A 26,004-nucleotide genomic window follows, 5' to 3' on the forward strand; every position below is an offset into this window, starting at 1 on the left:
GAGTGTAAACAACACAGAGCTGTGTTCAGTGACATGGGTTCTAGTTGTTTTTTTCATTCCCTGCTAAGCAGGGAATGAAAACAAGTAGCTCCCCAGTAAAAGCAGCACACAGTACATGCATAAACACTTGTTGGGCACATATTTAACCCCTTGATCACACGAGAAGTTAACACCTTCCTGTCCAAAGTAATTAGTACAGTGACAGTGCAATTTATTAGCATTGAACACTGTAATAATGTCACTGGTGATGTCAGTGGCAGTTAGTTAGTTCAAACAAAATGTTAGTGTCAGATTTATTTTTTATGGGATGTGTTTTATAGCAGAAAGAAAAAATATTGTTTTTTTTTTTTTTAAATTGGGAAATTTTTGCTTATATAATAAAATATAAAAAAACCCAGAGAGGATCAAATACCACCAAAAAAAAAAGCTCTACTTGTGAAAAAATACAATTATATAAATGTGGGTAGTACAGCATTGCATGACCGTGCAATTGTCAGTTAAAGTAGCGCAGTGCCACATAGCAAAAAATTGCCTAATCAGGAAGGAGGCAAAGTGGATATATAACATATACCATGAAAGGGGCTGTCCCATACTCTCACTAAGTGGGGCCATATAAATGGTTTAGCAGTTGTTCAATACACCACTGTGGCACCCTCCTGGGTAGGTGCTAGAGTGAGTGTACTATAGTTTTTGGTTTCTCTGCCTAACAGAGAGACAGCAGGTAAATATATGTGCTGTCTACTTAAAAGAGGCTGTGATTGTTTAGCAGAGTGTGTTCAGTGTGCTCTAATGCTGAACATGCTATCTTGAAGTTTCACACTGGTGTAGCAGCTACAGAATGTGCTGGACAGCGGGTGAACACGAATATCTATACTAGCCAATTACAAGGGGAGGTGCACCTAAGCATGCTGGGTGCCTGTATGTAAATTTGATGAGCACATGGGTTCTGGGTCTTCCTCCAGAGAGAGAGGTCTGCTGCCCCTCCTCAGCACAGGCTGCCATGTGGCCTCAGATAGGAACATTGATGCTAAAGCCTAGGGTTCTCCTGAGAACAGACTGAGGGAGGATGTCCATGGATCCTGTCTAGTATCACGGAGGAAGGTGACCTGTGACCAAGGAATTGTGAGCCCCTAAATGAATCCTAGAGACTGGTGCTGGTAAATCACCCTCTGGGTACTAGAAGTCAGCATACTGGGAGTAAGCAAAAGGGACACTGGGTAGTGTCCTGGAGAAGCAGGATCCACTAAATTCCTTCTGCTAAAAAAGGACTTCGTTCTATTACTGACAGTCTGCTACACAGTTCTATTGAGAAAGCTGTCCTTGTATGTGATTAGTTTATTTGGAGTATCCTAATAAATCCTTTCTCCTATTCAAGTTCTCCAAATAAAACAAAAAAAAACACATTCCCTAGACTGGTTATTGGAGACAACGAGCAGAAGAGTGTGCGTACCTGGCTGTGTGAGAAAATACCCTGTGACTGGCTGTGGATCAAAGAGTGGGAGACCTGGGCAAACATAATTACCAAGCGGCTCCGGCGGGGCTAGCGCTACACCAACAATGTGCTATTTGTTAGCAATGGTAAAACAGAGACACCATTTTCTCAGCTGCTGCTGCATGGGATGACTGCACTTTATATGGGCACTGAGCAGTGGGTGCCATCTGTAAAACCACAACCAGTAGTCCAAGCACACATGATAAAAGCAGGTGTACCTTTACTAGCTACATTACTGTAATAAATAATAGGTATTGAAGCATATAGTATATAATGAGTACCGTATGTTTTCATGTGGCTGTATTTCACACTAGTACTACTACTACTAGTTCTTTAGATGACTGCACCACAATAGCAGGGGGATTGAATAATAGCAGGGTAACTAAGGGAATGTGTGATGATCTAACCGTATTCCTGAATCATGCACCGTGTAATACTTGCATTCTTAAATCTAGCTGAGTGGTGATGTCTGAAACATGAGCTTGCTCCTGATTTTATCAGACTCTTTCTGTTCATGGCAATTAAGCTGTGGAATGTTTTATTATGAACCAAGATACTTTAGTGATTGTATGTGTTTTTTGGAAACTAGTTCTGATGTTTTTAAAAATGACCTTACAACAGGGACCTGAAAAGTAATCTTTTCTTCCAAACTAATGGAATGTGTTCACTCTGTTGACTCATCAGCGCTTTTTGTGTTAGTATTTAAGGCATTTTTTTTCTAAATCTATTTTAATCACTGAAGTCACATCAGCCTGTTGTAGTTTGAAAAATCTGTGTAAAGATTATTTTTTGGCCTGAAACCAACCTGCTTTTTCTTTTAAGTCCATGAACGGCTTAACAATCGTGTCCATTTGCCTTTTCAGTTCTGCTTTCAAGTACTCCTCGGCCACCAGATGTGACAGGTCATCACAAAGGGCTTTGGCAATGTCAATGTTGGCCATCTCTACGTTTATTTCTTCCTGTACCTGCTTTGCATTGTCCATCTTCTGTTTTACAGCATCAGGGTGAGAGCTTACTGTCATATTGCTACTCAGTTTGTTATTCAAGGCACTTAGTTTCCCAGAAAGGCCATTCAGAAGGCTTTGGTAGTGAGTGCTCTTCACAATAGCTTGGTCAATTCTGTCACATCTGTCATTCAATTGTCCGCTCAGGCTCTCCCATTTACACTCCACAGCTGCCAACTGCTCCTTTACAGCCTCATCACAAGGAGGAAGATCTCCTGGTCGGCTTAGGATTCTCTGCCCTGTGCTGTTAAGTTGTTCATACTGCTGTTTTCTTGCATCAAACTCTTTCAGGAGAATCTATCACAACAAGCAAACAAAACATTTTATAACGTAATTCACAGTTTCAGCAGCCCAGCCTAAAGAAACACTAAATGGCTGATTTACTAAAACTGGAGAGTGCAAAATCAGGTGCAGCTCTGCACAGAAACCAAGTCAGACTGCAGGTTTTATTGTCAAAGCTTGAGTCTCGGTTCACACTGGTGCGATGCAGCAACCAGTGCGATTCCTGTAACGGGTACCGCATCGCATCTGACTCGCAGGCAGTTCACACCGTCCCCTGCAAACTTTCAATAGAAAGTTAATGACACCAGCAAATCAGTACGCAGAATGTATCAGAACGCAGTGCGAACTGTGGAATTGGATTGCCTGGGTGTGAACACCCATGCGATCCAATTCCAATGCGGACCAAAAAAGGGTCCTACACCATTTTGGTGCAAATGCACTGCGATTTCAGCCATTGAAACCGTATGGCTGAATTTACATCACACAGACATCTCATGTGATATGCACAGCAACGCTGTGCAAATCATATGCGATGTCTGCCCTTGCATTAGTGTGAACCCAGCCTATTTGAACAAGCTGAAGTTAGAAGCTGATTAGCTACCATGTACAGCTGCACCAGATTTTGCACTCTACAGTTTTAGTAAATCAACCTCAAAAGATTCTCAAATGAAAAGCATTTTTTAACAGGGTACCATTAACAACAATGATTATAGGCAAAATTAACAAGCAGCAACCCACATCAATAAACCTTTTATCGGTTTATTGTTCTTACAAAAAAATCATACACTGTACAATAAACAATATGTATGCTGTTTTATTCAGAACCAACAGACAGCTTGATAAAAGCACTGAACCCCCAGAGGGAGGTAACCACTCTCCATTTATATGAATGAGAATCACAAATGCATGTTGGTTCACATGTTGGTGAATGCATGTTTAGACAACTGTCACATATATATGCGGTAAAGTTAATCGCTTACATTTTTACTGGTGGCGTGCTATAACCTATCTGAGCTGATTTAGTGAGTGAGAGAGAGTGCAGAATGTTTATTTTGCAAAGTGAATGTCCACTTGGCATAGTAAATAAGGGGAAGCTATGCTAACTCTGAAAACCTAATCAAGGGCAAAGTAAGGATTTTTTTAATTCCATGTGGTTGAACGATTGAGAAGAACACAGATTCACTAAGCTATTTGAACTTTCAATTTGCTAAGTGAATAGTCTCCACTCCTTTAGTAAATCAATCTAAAAATGTTTACTCTTATGCCTGGTACACACAGGGAGATATTTTTATGTTCAACCAGTGGTGGCCCATCCATTGGGGGCGCAGGGGCACTGCCCCCCCCCCCCTATCCATCAGTCCGGCTCCCTAATCTACATGCAGGGCGCTGATGCATGGATTCCAATGTTTTTTTGTTTTTTTTTTTAACGTGATTAGAGCCAGAGGCTCTAATAGGCTTTCAAAAAGGGTGGGCTCCGGGCGCAGAGCACTGCGCCCTGAGCCCACCCAGTTGTGTGACAATAGCGAATGTACATTTGCTATTGTCACACGGATCCTCCTCCTGGCCAATCAGGAAGCGACCCACAAGTACTAATACAAGCGATGTTAGCACAGCGATCTCCCTGCTGAGCCATTGTGTTCTGACAGGGGGACTGCTGCCCCCCCCCCCCCCAAAACACAGTGATCAGCACTCGCAGCCATTGTTTGGCTTTCCAGCATGCCTGTTCAATAAAAGGCAGTCGTTAGATCGGTTTCTGTTGGACAGGCCGCTGCACACACGGGCTGAATGTCGGCCAGTTTCTGTTGAATTGGCTGATACCGGTCTATATATGGCTGTGTGTACCAGCCTTAAGGCACACTAATAGCTAAGATTCCAGATGCATTTTTACATCCATTTCTGTAATTGAAACCCATTGCTAGCCATCAAAAGAAGTCCATTGAGTCACTGTACTTGTTGTGGTCAGCATAGATGAACCAGTGAAAGGAATACTTGTTGAATGTCTAGTGTTTGTACTAGATCACAAGTAGCATGCAATTGCAGAGGATGAACTCCTCATGTGAAACACATTTACTAATTTATAGACATACATCTGGGGGGGTATATGAGTGCACAGAACATTGTCACGCTGCAGATGAAACACATTTCTATAGCATGACAGCCAAGATAGGAAAAGCTAAATTAAAAAATGGTGTGATCACAGAACAATATAGACTATGTGTAGCAAAACCATACGAAAGCTGTTATGGAGACGTGATTCACTATTGAATCATCACACAGGAAATACAGGAGGGTATTTCGTTTAATGGAATAATGTGATTATGGCTAAAGTGTCAAGCAACAGACAAAATCATTACTCATTCATTTTAGTGGTATGTGTAATTTAGTACCATATTGTGCTGTTCAATGTTGTCATGCACATTGGAAATGCTTTCTCCTATACAGTGATATCAATGTTACGGTCTGACAATATAAGGTATTAGTGACAAATCAAATTATACAAAGTACACATAGCATTGGGCACAGAAAATCTTAATATTTAAGTGGATACACCCAAATATGTGCACAATTTGATAGCCTAGTCTAATATGTAGGACACATGTCCTGCCGCTAATATGTCTTTCAATGCTAGGGCTTTGAACTTGATTTTGCATTTTTTTATGTAAGTTTCCTCCCCATACAAAACATTTACTAAGGTTAGGTGTTTTACAATATGCTTTCCAAAGTTATCAATAAATTTAGCTTTAAAAATATATCTACAGACCAAATATTGTAAAATACTGTATGTACTATTTTTATTTTTTTTTTTGCAACCAAATATATCTGTTACTAGGGAAAAAAATGAAGCTACAATTGCTGACCTCTTAATTCTAGAATGGAAAGAGGGCACAAGAATTAGTGCCCTCGAACATAGGACTGGGGATGCTACAGTTAAATTAAAAAAAAAAATAAAATGTGAGGAATTTTTGTGAGGTAAATTGCGGGGCATGGCCCCTTTAAGAGCTCAGCCTTCGCCTCACGTGTATTGTGGCGGGAGGGTTGAATTCCACGTGTTTCTCCAGAACCTTCGCCCCCCCCCCCCGCTATATAAAGGGGGACCGCTGAGGGGGTCTCCAACAGTTGACTGGAGGCTGCCTGGTGAGCTCCCCTCCCTCCCACCCTGTTGCAGGCGCTTTGTGTGGTGTCGTCACCCTTGATGCAAGGAGGGACTTTTGGTGTTGGATAAATCTGGATATATATATATGTTTATATTTATATTTTGGTTGAGATTTAAATATGAATGTTGTTTGAATAAGATTTAATTTAATATTAAACCAATAAAGTGCCGCGGCCATTTTTATGCCAAAAGTTTAATTTGTGTGTGTTTTTCATGTATTGATTAATTTATATTACTTATGCATCCTCCTGTCCCATGCTAGTCGACTGTCTGGCTAGTGATTTGGCATTAAAGGCTAAGTCCATTTTTTTTTCTTTCTAAAATCCAGCTCCCCTATGTAACAATATACCATTAATGTACCTCCATTGCAGAAAAATACAAGCTTTCTTTGATTTTGAGAACAGGGCCTTACCCTAGCCCTTGCTATATTTTTTAGAATGCTTCAGAGACTCCCTGGTATACAGACAGAGACAGAGGAACCAGTAAGACACAGGAAGTAGTTTACCAGCTGACCTCATTAAAACACACCCATCAACTACGTTTTCATAGCACCCCCGACAATTCTCCACGCATGCATTTGCCTGGTTTCCCCAGGGTCCCTTCAGATGGGCTCAGGCTGCATGATAAACTCCCTGGGGTAGCATGCAGCCCATGGGGCACCCCTGATATAATGCAAGGGCCTGCCTGATTGGATACAGAGTGATTGGATAGATGGTGTGTCCTCCTATTATATAGTTTTGTAAATCTAAAGGAGATTGTACAGAGATTGTATAATCAGATTGTATAGTGTAAGGCCACATTTATACACCTAAAATTACCTAATTGCACTTTCAGTGTCATTATTGTTAATGGCACACAAAACACAGAAGCAAACACACATTTATCCACATGAAAAACAGGTGACAAACGCAATAAAAGGCGTGTAAAAATGTCCCATGAGCTACTTTGCCACCTGTAGCGCAGCCCATTGAAGTAAACGGGCTGCCTCATGTGTGTCACTGGAACAACGAGACAAAAAACATGTGCTCCCACTACTCTAGACATGAATGGGGCCTGAAAGTGAAATTGGTGCATTTACGCAAGAACAATGAGGCTCCATTCACATCTGTGTATTTCTGAATGCATGGCAAACCACACAGAAAATGTGCACTTTGCCATGCGTTTCGTAAACACTGCAAATGCGCATCGTAAACACAGCAAATGCACATCGTGCTTGTGTTATCATTACATGTTAAAGGTACCCCAAGTGTGGCAAACGCACAAAAGCTGCAGTAACACACCATGCTCCGCTCCAAAAAAGTTTTGGAGATTCTCTGGGGCAATTGCTGCATGTAGGGCAGCTTATTCAAGTGACTTGACTGCCCTATGCTTGCTGAGGGAAAACACTCCAAAACACCCAAAACAAACGCATGCGAGAAAGTGAGTTTTCGCTACATGGAGAGGTGAATGAGGCCATACAACTGAGTGTTTCCATCCACTCCCTCCTATGTACGTGTATAAAGATGGTCATACACTATGCAATCTGATTGTACAGTCTCTGTACAATTTCCTTTAGATTTACCTGAAATATGGAACCGGAGGACACACCTGAACAATCCATCTAATTTGTATCAAATCTGGCAGGCCCTTGTCCTATATATCTGATGGGAGATCTAAAGGAGATTGTACAATCAGATTGTATAGGAAGTGGGTGGAAGGTGGAATTTATTGTAATGAGGATGGTGTGGTCCAAGAGCGTTGAACACTCCTTATCACACCCTCTTCTGTGATGCAACAAAGAAGTGAGAGCTTCTGGGAGATGACCTAACAGGAAGTGATTGCTGAGAGATGATCTACAGGAAGCGATGGAATCTGAAAAACCATTCAAAAATGCAAATAAACGGACAAGATTTGATTCCTTCTCTGGATGAGGTAAGTGAGAGTAAAGCACATTGGGATGGCTGGGCTAGAAATGGCATTGGAAAACACTTATATTTATTATAAAAACTGAAATTTTTCCTGAAAAGGTGAACTTATCCTTTAATATTTTTAAATCACCGGCCAGAAATATGCATATCAGGAACATTAGCTTTATGTGGACTTCACATTCTGCATATTTTTTCCAGTGATTCTGAAAATAATATCAGAAGCAGCTAGGCAAGTAGCACCTTCAACGGAGGTAAAAAAGGCAGCTCCTTATTTCTCTTATTACTGTTTTAATCTAAAGGGAACCTCTTAGGACAAAAATATAGTAGTCGTCATTGGGGACTTGTGTAGCCTTCCAGTCTATCATCCTTATTCATTCTTCACTGCTTAGCCTGGCCATACATTATGCAATTTTCTTGTTCAATTTTCCTTTAGATTACCAAAATTATATAATATGAGGTCAAACCTAAACACTTTCAATTTGTATGTAATAAGGCAGGCCCTAATATGGCCAGTTTTAGTGAGTCGCTGATCTAGATCACCTGCTTTGTATCTGCATGTTGCCGGTCAATGATTAAAGTGTTACTAAACCTACAGAAGTAAAATCAGTCTGTTTATGTAGTAAGGCATACTTGTTATACTCACTGTGGAACCCAAGGGGTTAATCCTCTGCATTGTGTATAAAGGCTGTTTGATCCTGTCTCCCTGATCCTTCTCTTCTTTAACTGACTTCAACCCATCTCGTGAAAGAACAGAGCAGGAGAGCCAGGCTGCACATGCTCAGTTTGGTGTGTATTGCTAGAGAGTTTTTTCTTTTTTTCTTGGGAGAGTGCATGTGATCAGCACGGGCCAATCAGCACTGTCCAGACAGAGGATCAGGGGAGAATGAAAACTCCTCCTACAAGCTTTACTAGGAACTGATGCAAGTCACAGGACTGCTATATACTGCTGATGAGAACAATTATTTCTCAGTTTATATTTACTAAAATAATTGCATTTCCATATTCTGTGTACTGTGGGAGACCAGATATAGTGAATGCAGGTTCCTGGGTTTAGTAACACTTTAATCAAGTAGTGAACGAGCTACAAGTACAGGGATTGTTTTACTAATGGCAAATAGGCTGCTCACTTTGCAAGGGAATTTTCACTTAGCATAGTGAAGCTCTGCTGACTTTCATCCAAACGTGTACAAACAAAAATATATATATATATATTTTTCTTACACGTGATTGGTTATCCTTTGCAAAGTGAATTTTCAGCAAGCTAAGGGAAAATTCCATTGTTAAGCGAACAGCCTAAAGCCTTAAGTAAATCAGCCCCTATAACTTCAAAAAATGGTGCAATCACAGCTCATATATTTCTATCCTGACAGGTTCCTTTTAAAAGGCAAAAAAATCTTTGTTTATTCTCTGATAAATGTCTCACTTTTGCATTAAAAAGCCACCCTAGCCTCAGTAAAAATCTATTGAAACAGAAGGAGCACCACAGTCTATTTTGCTTGCTGGTAACTAAAATAAAGTAAATGTTTTTTTTTTTTTTTCAGAATCATACTTACCTAGGTGGATGCAGCATCGGTCCAATGCTGCATCTGTCCCCCACCTCCGGCTCTAAGTCTGAGAACCGAGCAATCAAACACCGCTAATCGCACGGTTCTCAGGGCTCCCTGGTGACTTAGTTACTGCTGTCTGCTCTGCCCCCTCACTCACTGAGAGGCTGAGCCAGGTGCCAGTCATGTGGGCAGGTCCCGACTTCATTGTCACAATCTTGCCTCAGCCTAGATCGGCTCTGTGATGTCGGCCCACAGCGTATTTTAGCCAGCTGTCTGCTGAAAACAGGTCACAGGAGTGCAGAACGAAATACACTCCTGTGATCCACATGAGAAGTATAGACAAATGAGCTTTGGCTGTACTTCTCTTTTAACTTTACGTTACGTTTTAAGTGCCTTGAGATTGTGCACTTGACACGTTTTGCATGTTGTCACATATATTTTATATCTCTGCTTCTCTTAACGGTAATGGTGACTTGTCCAGCACAAACAGAAAGCACACAGAGTCCAGGACTCCCTTGTCATCAAAGATGTGCCTGTTTTTAATACACTGATGGGTAAAGGAAGCTTTACATCTCCCTGCACCAAATCATGAGAAAACATGCGACATGTTCTTGGCAGAGAATGAAAGTAAGAGCTTGATAAATCTGTAAAGAAAATAATCAGATGTGTTCTGCAAATGCTTGGCTTACCTGAACTTGCTGTTTCTGAGTTTTCAGCATATTTGGGTCTATTGAAAGAGGTCCAAGAACGCTTGCCATGAGTTCTTTCTCTACAAGCCATTGCTTTAACTGGGCCTCTGCTGTCTGGAACAGGGCCAGGTCATTGGATGATTCTTCCAAGGTTTTCTGCCTTTCAGCTGTCATCTGGGTGATCTCTGTCCAGGAAGAATCTGCAGCACCAAACAAATTGAAACCTTTTACACACAGCGACAGAAGATCCTGACAAATAATCAAATGTTAAAGCCCACCTCTAGATAACACCCACAAGGAAGCCGCCTCCAGTAGAAAGAAGAAGAGCGAAGACTCCAACTGGAGAATCATGTGACCACAGATTTAGGGAAAAGGGGGATGTGTTTTTCAATGTCAGCAATTGGTTAGAGGGGATGAGGGAGAAAGTGTGGGGTGCTGGAGAGCAGGGTTCACCTTTAAAGATTAATTTATGGTGAAGCACCCTCCCAGTTAGGCTGTTAGGCAAATTTAGCTATTGGCTCCACTATAGTGAATGAAGTGGTAGATTTCGGTTAGGCTGTTAGGTAAAATGGGACTTTTGGTTTACCGTAAAATCCATTTCTCTGATGTTTGTTGACAGACACAACTCCTTAGATTCTTGACCAGTGGCTTATACTGCCCCCTATAGGAGTAGGACACTAGGCAGAAAAAAGAACTCGACTACGCCTATGGGCTGTCACAGGAGTTATACTCCCCCTCTGCTATAGGTACTCAGTTTTGCTACAGTGTCAGAAGTATTACAACTCCATAGATGGGTGGGTGCTGTGTCCGTGAATGAACATCAGAGAAATGGATATTACAGTAAGTCAAAAATCCCATTTTCTCTTTCGTTCATTAACAGACACAGTTCCTTAGATTCTTGGGACATTCCAAAGCAGTGTCAAACATGAGGGGTGGGAACACCAGCAACTGTAATGCAGGATGGGAGATTGGCCCTTGGGACAACAGATCCTGCCTGAGAGGCAGTCTTCCAAGGGACATCAGCGACCAGTTGGACCAGGTCGGCATACCAGGACCGGCGAGGCCAGTCCAGGACCACTAAGATAACCAGAATCCCTTCTGCCTCAATCCTGCGCAGGAGTCCTTGCAAAAGCTTGAGAAAGCCTAGATCAGACGATACTGGTCCCAAAAGGCCACCAGCGCATCCGTGACCATGCCACAAACCTCTAAACCTTTCTGTTGAGCCGAGACGCCAACAGATCTGCCTCGGGGGTGCCCCACCAGAGACATAACTGATGACAGAAGTTCACCACCCGGCCACTAGCAAAATAGCACCCCACGATCCTGCAGCAGAGAGAGGGAGGACCCCACCAGACAGGCTCTAGCAGCAGCAGGATCAACTGCACTCCACATGCGGTGTCCAGGAAAGGAAGAGACCCAGGAGTCAGCACCAGGGGACAAAGAGGGGCTCCCACATCCGCCCAATGAAAAATGGCCACCGGACTACACAAACATGAACGCAGGCCCCAATATAGGCCCCAACTAAATGGCGGCCCTGCGTGGCTCCAGGAGGGATCCCTGTGGCCCAGGAAAGGCACCAGAAGCCCCCCCCCCCAAGCCGATAGTCAAGTTGCCTGCGGCGTAACCCCTCCCCCCCACCACCAGTACAGCACCATGCCCCAGCCCCAGAAACAGCCCAGACCACACTACTCCAGATGGGGGGGAGTGGGGGAGGATGGAGGGCTGGACTGTCCCAGGGAGGGGCCTGCGTCCACCCCAAAACCCTCCAGGGGGAGAGAGGGGCAGCTGCTCACCATACCGGGAACCAGGCGGACAGCGCTTCAGACAGAACCTCCTCGCCATCTAAATGAGGGGGCTGTCGGCCAGGAGAAATGCTGCGATGCAGGCCGAGACACGGACGTATGCGTTCTTTTAAGGTGTTTAACTCGCAGGCCAACCCCTGTCCGGTCGCGGCCGACCTAGCGCGGAGCTTTGGTCTGTGCGAGCTCGCCGACCAGACAGGGTTGACCACTGGATCTAGATTATTCAGCCCGTCGCCCAGTATGACAGTTGATTGTAGATGTCACAGGAAAAAAAACGGGAGAAAAAAGCTATTAAAAAAGAAAAAATTGCCCCAATCAGAGATCCCAGCAAGGAACTTGGTCCTTACTCCTGATTAGGCAGAAAAAACCTCCTGGGACTGCCCATACGCATAGTCATGTTCTTTTTTCTCCCTAGTGTCCTACTCCTATAGGGGGCAGTATAACCCACTGGTCAAGAATCTAAGGAGTTGTGTCTGTCAACGAATGAATGAGAAATTTAGTTTGTTGCCAATCCCTGAAAGAGGGCATCCAGAAGGAGGCTGTGAAGGTAATAAATAAACATGGGGCCTAAACAGATTGTTCTTTCCTTGTCAGGGAAGGTTACAGCACTTCTGGGGCTGCTTTCCCTAGGAGAAGAATCACTGAGACATAAGACTACAGTTTGTTCCTTAGCGGTGGCTGGGCTGAGGGTCTTAGGAGAATTGCTAAGGAGGCATACTTGCTATTATTTTTCTCATGAAAGATCTATCTGTGGAGGCTAGGTGGCAGACAGTTCTTAGTGCCAGAAGGGATCAGTGGTATGAGATTGCCCTGTGGTCTGCAGCTGTGGGGCCTTACACACTCCTACAATCCCCAGACACCCCTGATACCTTCAGAAAGCTGCTATCACAAAACTAAAGAGAAGTTTACCTTCCTGTGCTGTTGCTGAACATTTTAGAGTATCCTGTGGCCCTAATCCCCTTCCCCCTGTTAAAGGTTTGCTGCAATACATTCTAAAAAAACATCCCCTAGACTGAGATTTAATTGTCAGTGTGCTGGTGTAATTGGTGGTCTTTTTACTACTTAGGGAGAACCTGTTTGTTGGCATAGCATTTTTTACCTAGTTACACTGGTCCAGCTTCCATATACCATACCTGTTGGATCCCTCTAGAACAGGCGTATCCAAATTTTATAAACAAAGTGCCAGTTTACTCCCCCATCCCTATTGTCATGAATAGTGTTCTATCATTGGTGTCAGTGGGAGGAATAGTGCCCCGTCATTGGTGTCAGTGGGAGGAATATTGCCCTTCATTGGTATCAATAGGAGGAATAGTGCCCTATTGTCAGTGTCAGTGAGAGTAATATTGCCCCATCATGTAAGTAGGAGGAATAGAGCCCCGTCATTGATGTCAGTGGGAGGAATAGTGGCCGGTTTTTGGTGTCAGCGGCAGTAATTAACTTTGTCTGTACTGTGATGGCAGATCTCATTATCAGTTGTAAAGTAGATGTTCACACTGTCCTAACAAAGGGTTAAAGATCGCAAGGCATAGGTTTTTATTGTATGCTAAGGCACTTTAGAAAAGTGTGTCTCTTATGTTCTTTGTAGGCAAGGGACACAATACAGTGATCTCTGCAATCTTCCAGGTCTCGTGCCGAGCAACTGCCCCACTGCATATTGATCACAGGGGGTCACACTTACTCGGCACCACTACCATTCACAGAATGCCTTAATTTTTAATTAATGCAAGGCTTTCTCTGATTGGATGAGGTGAAGGGGAGAGGTGGTGCTGTCCCCTGGCTATTTATAAAGGGGTGAACACAATAATTGCTGTTTATTTTTCCACATTTTGGGGTTAATTAAATAAAACTGAAGAGTGCACAATCTGGTACAGCTGAACATGGTAGCCAATCAGCTTCTAACTTCAGGTTGTTCAAATAAGCTTTGGTAATACAATCTGGAAGCTGATTGGTTTCTATGCAGAGCTGCACCAGATTATGGAAAATCTGAAAAATCTAATCTGAAAAGTTTTAGAAAATCAATGCCTTTGTCAGTCTATATTTAAGACCGACTGGCAAAAAGGCACAAAGATTGCCAAATGTGGCAAACACAAACTATATTTTCACAAATTTTTGCCATACAGTGACAAATATTATAAATAATGCATAGAAATCTATTTTAATGGATTTTTTTGAAAATATTGTCTACTATTTATATATATTTTTTCCTAAACTGGTAAAATTTTAAACCCCCACTTTGGGCAAAAAACATTCTTTACCCATTCCTGCCTCCCACCCCCTCCAGTTCATCCTGCCAGGTGTTATGCTGTGCCTGTCTGGTGTAGCCAGGTATACTCTCCTGAGTTCCCCCATTCAGTATCCCTCCATTGATAGCATTTCTGCTTGAGGGGGAATGCTAATTCAGCTTCACACATCTACCCTTGTCAGCCAGTCCCCTTCATTGCTCTCGGTCCAACAGTAGTCTTTTTGTCCTATCCTAGGAGGGCCCCTCTGCTGGCCAGCCAAGGGTTATTGCCCATATCACACAGACGGTGACATGGACACCAAAAATAAGGACTGCTCCAGGAAAATAACAGAAAGGAGAAGAATCTGGCATAGAATGATCACGTGACTTAAGGTAGAAGGAAACAGGGATTTAGATAGATTTTTTTTTTTTTTTTAAATCTAGCAATTGGATAAAGTGGGATGGGAAAGGGGGTTAATTTGATCCTAGAGTTGGCTTTTAACTGAGGACAAATGAACACTCAAAGTTGTCTTTTTATTGGCCACTTTTTTTTTCTTATCTCTATCTGAGAAAAAAACTAGAGACATCTAGGAGCACTACAGGGTTTACTGCCTTGAAAATAAAAGCAAATATTTTGTGGATCTATATTACTAGGATGTTTAGTTCAATATTCTACAAAGAAATATTGATGCTTTCATTGTGTTATATTGTTATATGTCTTTGGGGAGATTGAGAGCTGGTTCACACTGAGGCGATCCGACTTGCCGGGGCGACCTTGCGCACCGCGACCTCGGAGCGACATGCACGGACTTCATATCATTGAAGTCAATGCAGGTCACTCCAGGTCGCCCCAAAGTAGTACAGGACCCTTTTTCTAAGTCGGAGCGACTTGTGTCGCTCCTATTACAATGGGTCCTGTGCTAATCTATGGCAGGCGACCCACGGTGACTTGTCAGGCGACCAAGTCGCCTGACAAGTCGCCCCAGTGTGATCCGGCTCTTAACATGCACAGTAGCAATAATAAAGAAACAGAGTAACATTTAATGATACACAGTTTCTTTAAGATGTCAGATTATTTAAAAAATCCCTACCACCCCCCGCTGTTAAAAAATAGTACCATGCCAATATAAAAAATGACCGTGACCATTTCTTATAAGTACAATCTACAGCAAACGCTTTGCCAAATGAAAAGCAGCTGAAGCTATGCTACATAGATGCTGGATTTTGTCTGTATCTCACTGGTAAACACCCTTCCTTTCAACAGATCAGATCTACTTCCTTTTTATGTTAACTCTGACAAAATTACCTAATTTGCCTATTTTCGTAAATCTTAGTAAATTATCTGCGATGGGAGAATTATTCTCAAAGTGTTTCCATGATAGCAATCACAGAAAACATACCTGTAGACACATCTATTAAATATTATGTCTATACCCTATGTAAACTTAAAGTAGATGTAAACCCTATATTATGAACTTTAGTTGGTTAAGCACCTTAACATAAACTGTTCTTTCTATTTTAATGAATTTGTTGTTTGCCCCTTGTATTCCTCCTTTATTGCATCTCATGACTGCTGATTTCCTTCAGCCTCTTTACAGTTAGTTACTTCCTGTCTTCATGCATGCACTCTAGCATGATATTTCTCAGGACAGGTTTCCAGATGGTGACAGCAGTGGGCTATGCCTGTGTAATGCGTGTTAAAATGGCCATTTGTAGTCTCCATTAGAAGACCACATGACAGGGTTTCAGTGCAGGACCATTGAGAGGCAAGAACAGAGCATTGCCACCCTAAAACATGAAGTGCCTGAGCAAGGACCCTAATGACAGGATCACCCAGTATTAGTTTAAATAACGTTAAAATAAATGTAAAACAGTTGTAAGTGACTTTTGAAAATGGGTTATTTGGTTATACCTTAATATCCATTTATATATGTAATGTGTCTATTTGGGAACCTTAATGTTCTAAAGTGAAAGTAAGCTCTTCTTAAAATGATGAATTACTGGAGCCAGGAGGTTCTGAGTTTTTCCAAAAAGCTGAAAAAATTCCATTTGCATTAATGAATGCTTCTGACAGTCAGAATCGTTCATCATTGTCTTTTAGGAAAGGTCAGTATGGCCTTAACCATGCTTTATCTGGTAAAGTAATACTAAGATTGGGCTGGCATCAGTCATGTATGACTTATGGCGCTTTTCCACTGCATGGAACCGTACCGGTTTGGCACGCTTTTGTGCTTTTCCACTGCGGTACCGCATGGTATAGGGTCGAAACGGTTCGGTACGGTACGGTATAGGTTTGCTTTTCCACTGCATGGAACCGAACGGTACGGTACGGCTCTGAAAAAACAGTACCTACTCGATTGTGGTTCCAACAGGTACCAAACTGGTACCATATCCCACAATCCTTTGCATGCAGTCACTACTAGCCACTGATTGGTCAGAGAATCACACCCACCCCATTGTTATCCCACCCACTTAACTTTAGTACTACTTTAGTGGAAAAGCAAACCTATACCGTACCGTACCGAACCGTTCCGACACTATACCATGCAGTACCAGCAGTGGAAAAGCAAACCAGGCCAAACAGGGCCGAGTAGAGCCGAGCCGGTACTAGCCGGTACTTGCAGTGGAAAAGTGCCATTACTGCACACAGCCATTAAACAAATAGGCTGATTTACTAAAGGAGGTGACAACATTAAACAATTGTGAATATTCACTAAAACTATCAAGTCATATTAAAAGCAAATTTTTATTCACTTTAAATACCCAAATAAGGGCAGATGCTTTTTTCACAAGACTGAATATACTGGAGCAAATATAAGCACAATTTTTGAATGAAGATTCTCAACTACTCAAGGCAGCCCAACTATCCCCCCAACAAATGATAACTTTACGGTTTGATTTGTAACACTGCAACAGGTATGAAACAAAAGTAAAGTAGGGTTATAATCCATATAAATCTAGCTTATGCTGTATGGTGACAAGTTTTTAAATATTAAAATCTAGATATCAACAACTAAATTTCTTTTTTTCAAGGCAGACAACATTGTCCTAGATGTAGATATGTAGGCCACACACACAAAAAACCTTTAACCTAAATATATGTGTTCACCAATGCATATCAACTTCCATACCCCAAATTAGTATAAAAATGTGAAGGGCTGAATGTGCACATTGCATTTCCTCCGGCCATAAGATGTGGGATACAACATGGGAGACTCCTGTGCAATGGAATTTAGCACAGCAAATTACAGACAGTGGATGTCTATACCAATAACTGCCATAACCATGTTTTATTATAACAGTTTGGATTTGGCAAGTTCATTCATCTTTGTCAGTTCATTTTTTTCAAAGTATACAAGCAGTATAGCATACCAGCTTCACTACTACTTTATCCGTGGATCAAACTAATACTTCACAGTGTAAATAAATGGAATTTAACCTTACAATTTATACATATCTGTCTTTTCAGGATTACCTTTTTCACATTTTCTATTTGAGTAGAAATATAAATAAATCCCCTAATACAAATTACTTGCACTGTAGGTCTCATTCTGGAGCTCCACACATCCCACAGCTTTCTCTTTGTGACAAGCAAAGTAACATGTCAAGCAACAACTCTACATGTATTTTCTAAACAATTCATGTTAAATCTACTGACAGGGGTGATTTTGAACTTATCTATGTCATAGTACATAAAGGTAACCACATGATGATTATAGCTATATAGTTGCTATCAAAAATCTTTCCCACACAGTTAAACAGGAAAATGACTAATAATACAACACAATGGTGATGGTCCCACCATTACCAAATGCAAACTTAGACAAGCCGTCCTGACCAGGACTGGGGCCACAGGTGCTATAGGCATCCTAGTGGCTGCAAGCTGTTCTATCCCACTGTAAAATAACCATCTGGTAGTATATCATTCTTACATATACAATGCTCAGCATAAAAGAGTACACTTTTGAAACTTAAGGTTTTAATCAATGAACACAAGAACAATTTCCACAATTTTGACAAAACTGAGTTGTATAGAACATTTGTTGAGCTCATTACATGAAAGTACGGTTAATAATATAACTTAGATTACACAATCTTCAGCTTTACAAAATCTATCTTTTTCCATTCTTCAAGAACAACCCCTTTTAGAGCCTGAATGCTGGATGGAGAATGATGCTTAACTTCTCTCTTCAGAATACCCCATAGGTGTTTTGATTGGGTTCAGATCAGGAGACATACAGTACTAGGCCACTGAATCACTTTCACCCTGGTCTTCTTCAGAATTGCAACAGTGGCCTTAGATGTATGTTTTGGATCATTGTCATGTTCGAAAAATGCACAACAACCAAGGACACTGAGTAATGGTACATAGTTACATAGTAGGTGAGGTTGAATAAAGACAATAGTCCATCCAGTTCAACCTGTGTAGGTGCGTGTGGCTGTAATCATCTCACATAGCCCTGAATGTCCTGATCCTTGAGATGTACGTCTAAGAGTCTTTTGAAAGCCACCATACTTCCCGCAGAAACCACCTCTTGTTATAGAGAATTCCACAATCGTGTAGCCCTAACAGTAAAGAACCCCCCACGTTGTATGAGGTTAAAACGCTTCTCCTCTAATCGCATTGTATGCCCTCTTGTCCTCATGCAATCCCTTCGACAGAACAGCTTTTTTTCTAAGCTGAGATCCCCATTGAGATATTTATAAATTGCTATCATGTCCCCCCTCAGGCGTCTCTTCTCCAGGGAGAATAATTAGAGCGATTGCAGACGCTCTTCATAATTAAGGTCCTCCAATCCCCTAATCAGTTTAGTTGCCCTTCTCTGGACTCTCTCCAGCTCCAACACATCCCTCCTGAGGACTGGCGACCAGAACTGGACAGAATACTCCAGATGCGGTCGGACCAGAGTTTTATAAAGTGGAAGGATTATAGTCTTATCTCTGGAATACATCCCTTTCTTTATGCATGCTAATATTCTGCTGGCTTTGGCAGCTGCCGCTTGACAGTGCATGCTGTTGCCTAATCTATCATCAACCAAGACTCCCAGATCCTTCTCCATTTTTGATTCCCCCAAGGGTTCCCCTCCTAACGTTTATTGTGTTTTTATGTTTTTAGTCCCCAAAGTGCAAAACCTTACACTTCTCCACATTAAACCTCATTTGCCATGTCGTTGCCCACTCCGTTATTTTGTCCAGGTCATTCTGTAGGATATCTGCTTCATGCTGTGCAGTTATTGCCCTGGCCAATTTTGTGTCATCTGCAAAAACTGATAACGAACTACTAATCCCGACCTCAATGCTGTTTATGAATAAATTGAACAAGGTTGGTCCCAGGACTGAGCCCTGGGGCACCCCGCTTACTACCTCAGACCAGTCTGAATATGCGCTGTTTATTACCACCCTTTGGACATGCCCTTTTACCCAGTTCTGTATCCAAGAGCAAACCCTGCTGTCGATACCTGCAGACCTTATTTTAAAAATTAAGCGCTTGTGGGGAACTGTATTAATCGCCTTAGCGAAATCCAAGTACACCAGATCTACTGGTCTTCCCCTATCTAGCTCGCAGCTCACCTCCTCGTAGAATGTTAGGAGATTGGTTTGACAAGAACGCCCATTTGTAAACCCGTGCTGATTACTGCTGATGATGTTGTTGTCTTTAGCAAACTCTACGATATAGTCCCTTATCATCCCCTCCAGAAGTTTACATACTATTGATGTCAAACTGACAGGCCTATAATTTCCCGGTATATGCCTCTGGCCCTTTTTGAATATCGGAATCACGTTAGCCTTCCTCCAATCCCCTGGTACATCTCCTGTCCTAATACTGTCAGCAAACATCAGGAACAGTGGTCTAGTTATAACCTTACTGAGTTCCTTGAGTACTCTCGGATGTACGCCATCCGGGCCTGGTGATTTGTTTGTGTTAAGTTTATCCAGCCTTTCCCTGATTTCACACTCTGTTAGCCATAGTGGCAAGTCCTGTGTATTACTACTAACCATACAGTCATGGTCAGTGTACCCCTCCATTTCCTGTGTAAAGACTGACGAGAAAAAAGCATTCAGCACGGTTGCTTTTTCAGTGTCCTCTGTAGCCATCCTCCCATCATCGTTAATTATGTGTGCAATATGCTCAGCCCTAGTTTTTTTGCTGTTGATATATTTAAAGAATTTCTTTGGGTTTTTTTTTTTTTTACTATCCTCCGCTATTTGTCTCTCAAAGTTGATTTTAGCCATCTTGATTTCGTGTTTACTTTTCTTATTTGCCTCCTTGTATTGCTCGAAAGCTGATACTGTGCCCTCTGATTTATATTTCTTGAAGGCCAATTTTTTTCCCCTAATAAGTTTTTCAACGCTACGGTTTAGCCAGCCAGGTTTGGCTCTGTCTCTTCTAAATTTATTTCCCATAGGAATGCACTGCAAGATGCATTTGCTTAATATGTTCCTAAAGCATTCCCATTTTTCCTCTGTGGTCAGTGATCCCAAGGTTTGGTCCCAGTTTACCCTTTCCATCAATGAGTACAATTTTGGCAAGTTTGCCCTTCTGAAGTTTAGGGTTCTTATGTTCCCCACTTGCTTTGTTATATTGTTATTTACACTAAATGTGATCATCCTGTGATCGCTAGAGCCCAGGTAGTCCTGGACTTCTACCTCGAGATTATGTCTGAGTCATTAGTGATCAATAGATCCAGGACTGCTTTTTCTCTAGTTGGAGAGTCCACCAACTGTGACATGTAATTATCCTGAAAGGTTTCCGTGAATAGACGGGCCTTCTGTGAGTGTGTAGTCCCCTGTTCCCAGTCAATGTCGGGATAATTGAAATCCCCCAATATGATGACTGATCCCAGTTTTGCCACTTTACCCAGTAGTGCTAAAAATTCCAGCTCTACCTCCTCCCCTTTTTTAGGTGGCCTATAGCATACCCCCACAATTACTTTTCCCTTTTCTCCTTCCCTATGGAGTTCTACCCACACAGATTCTAAATCCATGCTCATCCCTTCCGTAATATCACTCCTCTCTATCACCTTTACATTGTTCTTGACATAGAGACATACCCCTCCCCCTCTTTTTCCTACCCTGTCCTTTCTGGTACACCGAATACCCTTGGATATTGGCCAGCAGTTCATGTGAGGGGTCGAACCAAGTTTCCGTTATTCCCCCAAGGTCTATGTCATCCCCATGTACTAACATTTCCAACTCATCCATTTTATTAGCTAGGCTCCTGGCATTAGCATATACCCCTCTTAGTTTTACGGAAGTTAAACGTGATTGGTGGTTATGTTTATTCCTGTTTAGTCTGAGGTTCTCCCGCACAGACCTGCCAATTGCCGTTATGGACCTACTGTCGCTGCTGACCCTACCACTGCCTTCAGTCCTTTGCTCCCTCCTGACTGACTCTACTTCTGAGCCCTCCCCCCCCCCCCCGTCTCCAAGTTTAAAAGCCCCTCCAACTTGGTGGCCATCTTTCTCCCCAAAAGAGCTGTACCGTCCCCATTAAGGTGCAGCCCATCCTTACTAAAGAGAAGTCAGCCCAGTTCTCCAGGAACCCAAACCCCTCCTTCCTACACCAGTTCCTCAGCCAATTGTTAAGTTCCCTAATCTCCTTTTGCCTCTCTTGTGTGGCTCGAGGTACAGGCAGTATTTCAGAGAAAACCACCTTGGAGGTCCTATTCCTCAATCTATTACCTAAGTCCCTGAAATCGTTCTTTAGGATCCTCCACCTTCCTTTTACTTTGTCATTCGTGCCCACATGACAGCATCTGGTAGCATCTTCTTTTTCAATATAGAACAGTGCGCATCTGTGAATTCATGATACCATCAATGAAATGCAGCTCCCCGACACCAGCAGAACTCATGCAGCCCCACAGAAGGACACTGCCACCACCATGTTTCACTGTAGGCACCATGCATTTTTCTTTGTACTCCTCACGCTTGTGACACCATACAGTTTTGAAACCACCAGTTCCAAAAACATTTATCTTGGTCTCACCAATCCAAAGTACAGAGTCCCAGTAGTCGTCTTCTTTTTCAGCATGGTCCCTGGCAAATTCTGGGTGCGCTTTTTTGTGTATAGGCTTTAGGAGAGGCTTCCTTCATGGGCAACAATCACCCCAGTTTGGCTTTCTACTTCTTTAGCTAACTACAGTGAACTTGCATGGCAATTTTCTTCAATCCTTCTGATAAGAAGACGCTCCTGTTGAGGTGTTAACTTCAGTGGTCGGCCTAGACGTCTCTGTGAGATGGCTGCAGTTCCATCTTTGTTACATTTTTGTATCACTTTTGCTACAGTATTGACTGATAAGTAAAGCTTTGCTGATCTTCTTGTAGCCTTCACCATTCTTGTGTGAAGGAATAATTTTGTGACATTTCTCTTCAATGTGGTGCCTTTGCTGACAGCATAAAATGGGACGAGGTTTTCTTTGATAAGCAACGCCCTTTTATAGTCAACTGTCTGCTGGACACCTGTTTAATGAATAATTACACTCACTTGTAGTTGAATTCTTGTTAATTAGGATTTTGTTGTCTAAAACGTAGCTTTGCTCCTAAGACTTTCATTGGGGTGTATTCATTTTAGCAACATGGTTTTGAATGAATTTATTTTTTTATGTGTGCAAATTAACAAATCTTGGTTGCAATCAATGGCCCGCATTTGTGAGAGTATTTTGTAGTATAGTGTCCCATAGAAAGTGTTGATTCTGAAATAAAGTAACGGGTTTCTGACAAATCTGTTGGGTGTACCCATTTATGCTGAGCATTGTATATACAGCCATGTGAAAAAGTGATTTGGATGTAGATACCCTCAAATTAAAGTTGAAAGTCTGCAGTTAAAGCACATCTTGTTTGTTTCATTTTAAATCCATTGTGGTGGTATATAGAGCCAAAAAGATTAGAATTGTGTCGATGTCCCAATATTTATGGACCTGACTGTATGTGAAAATTCCATTCAAAATCTACAGACTACAAGACAGACTGGTGCTGTGAAACTTCAAAGTAATATTTGCAACTCCTGTGTCTGTGACCACCTCCACTAGTGCAAAATGCAAAATGTATAGTTAAACACAGCCATTATTGTCTAAACCGCTGGCAACAAAAGTGAGTACACCCCTATGTGAAAATGTCCAAATTGGGCTCAATTAGCTATTTTCCCTCCCCGATGTCATGTGACTCATTAGTGTTACAAGGTCTCAGGTGTGAATGGGAAGCAGGTCTGTTAAATTTGGTGTTATCGCTCTCACTCCCTCATATTGGGAGTGAGTAAGTTCAACATGGCACCTCATGGCAAAAAACTCTGAGAATCTGAAAAAAAAAGAATTGTTGCTCTACATAAAGATGGCCTTACATAAAGATGGCCTAGGCTAAAATAAGATTGCTAAGACCCTGGAACTGAGCTGCAGCACGGTGGCCAAGACTACAGGACAGGTTCCACTCAGAACAGGCCTCACCATGGTCGACCGAAGAAGTTGAGTGCATAAACTCAGCGTCATATCCAGTGGTTTTCTGTGGAAAATAGACATATGAGTGCTGCCAGCATTGCTGCCGAGGTTGAAGGGGTGGGGGGTCAGCATGTCAGTGCTCAGAACATACGTCGCACACTGCATCAAATTGGTCTGCATGGCTGTCGCCCCAGAAGGAAGCCTCTTCTAAAGATGATGCACAAGAAAGCCCGTAAGCATTTTGCTTAAGACAAGCAGACTAAGGACATGGATTACTGGAATCATGTCCTGTGGTCTGATGAGACCAACATAAACTTATTTGGGTTCAGATGGTGTCAAGCGTGTGTGGCAGCAACCAGGTGAGGAGTACAAAGACAAATGTGTCTTGCCTAAAGTCAAGCATGGTGGTAGGAGTGTCATGGTGTGGGGCTGCATGACTGCTGCTGGCACTGGGGAGCTACAGTCATTGAGGGAACCATGAATGCCAACATGTACTGTGACATACTGAAGCAGATTCTTATCCCCTCCCTTAGGAGACTTTGCCGCAGGGCAGTATTCCAACATGATAACTATCCCAAATACACCTCCAAAATTACCACTGCCTTGCTAAAGAAGCTGAAGGTAAAGTTGATGGACTGGCCAAGCATGTCTCCAGATCTAAACCCTATTGAGCATCTGTGGGGCATCCCCAAATGGAAGATGGAGGAGCGCAAGGTCTCTAACATCCACCAGCTCCGTGATGTCGTCATGGAGGAGTGGAAGAGGACTCCAGTGGTAACCTGTGAAGCCCAAGAGGGTTAAGGCAGTGCTGGAAAATAATGGTGGCCACACAAACTATTGACACTTTGGGCCCAATTTGGACATTTTCACTTAGGGGTGTACTCACTTTTGTTGCTAGTGGTTTATACTTTTGTGAGATACCATATATATATATATATATATATATATATATATAATGTACTGTACCTGGGTGTTCTTGAACTGGGAGGTTCCCAGTATCGCACATATATACATATATACACACACACATACGCAAAAAGCTACAAGAGGTATAAAAATGATACAAAAATGTGTTTAACACAAAAGGTCAATGAACAATCAGATGAGTTAGGCTAGCCGTTGATATGAGAGGGCAGTCAGAAAATGTTGCACAATATGCAGAATGCTGGGATCTTAGGTATGTACAATCAAAAAATTAACAAGTATGTTTATGCATTGTACATTTACCTAAGATCAGTTAGCAGAGGTGTCTACAAAGGTTGCAATATGCTCACATACATATCATTATTTCTCATTCTGATAATTACTGGGGAATTGTGCATTGATCATCCACTATGTGTAGCACCCTTTGGGGCAACCTAACCTATTTAAACAAAGTCTGCCGACTCTTACATTGAACAAGCACTCAACAACTGTACATCTGTCCATATTTTCTAACATTTGCTGGCAAAACATTCCTTGAGCTTTGGGAGGAGATTAAAATACTGTGAAGAAGAAAGGGAAAGCTTATGATACAAACAGAATCTGTTACTCCCACATAATGTTAGATAGCAATGCCTAACTTAGCTTCTAATTATATCCTTAGCTAGTCAGTGGGAAGAGATTTTTCTAGTCACATCCTCCAAGTCTCTATCCCTTTCCTTATCTGCCTTGCTGGAGTTATGAAAACAATACAATGTCAAGCAATGGTTGCGCAGAGTACTTCTGTTAAAGAAGAGTTTGTGTCATAAGGACAAGGATCTGTTTTCATTTACATTTTTCATGAATATAATTCTTGTAACAGGGATTAAAGGTATTAGTTTGAGTAGACAGACATAACTGTTTGACTGCATCTTTCTCCAACACAGGCGTAGTAAGTGGCAGCATGTGTAGACTGACAAAGCCTTGCGTCACGCAGCTACATTTTGTTTTTTGTGCGATGCAATAATGCCCGATTGGTACACAGTAAATATCTTCCCACTCAGTCTGATATCTTCTGTGCACGGAATTGTATACAAAAGAAAGGAAACCCCCCTTGGGACTTTATAGGCAGTGAATATACAGTATCAAGAGTACAGATATAAAATCAATATATTTTTTTATTAAATATAAAGTAAAAGTAATAAACATCACAATGCAATTTAAGAACAATCAATAAATCCCCATACAGTAGCATATGAAGCTGATATAATCCACTTATAGTGGGAACCCAAACTGGATCTCATAGGTGTAGGGACCAATCTAGAGATGGGGTTCCCACTAAATTTCCCAACATGAAATTCTTAAACTGCATTGTGCTGTTTATAACTTTTACTTTATGTGTTTAATAAAAAAATATATTGATTTTATATCTGTTCTCTTGATAATGTATATTCACTACCTATACATTCCTAATGGGGGTTTCCTTTCTTTTGTACATTATATAGGGATGTGGCAGAATGTCTTTGACATATACAACACTGAGCTTGAGCCTCTTTCTTCGCATGGAATTGTGGG

General features: G+C 41.9%; 1 protein-coding gene across 10 annotated transcripts in view; it reads right to left on the reverse strand.

The window, feature by feature from the left end:
• The window catches only part of DST (dystonin), a 783,726-nt gene that overhangs the window by 204,784 nt on the left and 552,938 nt on the right, over positions 1-26,004 (reverse strand). For all 10 annotated transcript variants that reach the window (XM_082250079.1, XM_082250078.1, XM_082250081.1 and 7 more), the window contains 2 exons: positions 10,076-10,275; positions 2,298-2,793 (listed from right to left, as the gene is read on the reverse strand). In XM_082250079.1, coding sequence (XP_082106205.1) covers positions 2,298-2,793; positions 10,076-10,275 — 696 coding nt within the window. The remainder of the gene's footprint in view (positions 1-2,297; positions 2,794-10,075; positions 10,276-26,004) is intronic.

This window comes from Pelophylax lessonae (assembly GCF_965119305.1).
Source record: "Pelophylax lessonae genome assembly, chromosome: 3".
Lineage (NCBI taxonomy): Eukaryota > Metazoa > Chordata > Amphibia > Anura > Ranidae > Pelophylax > Pelophylax lessonae.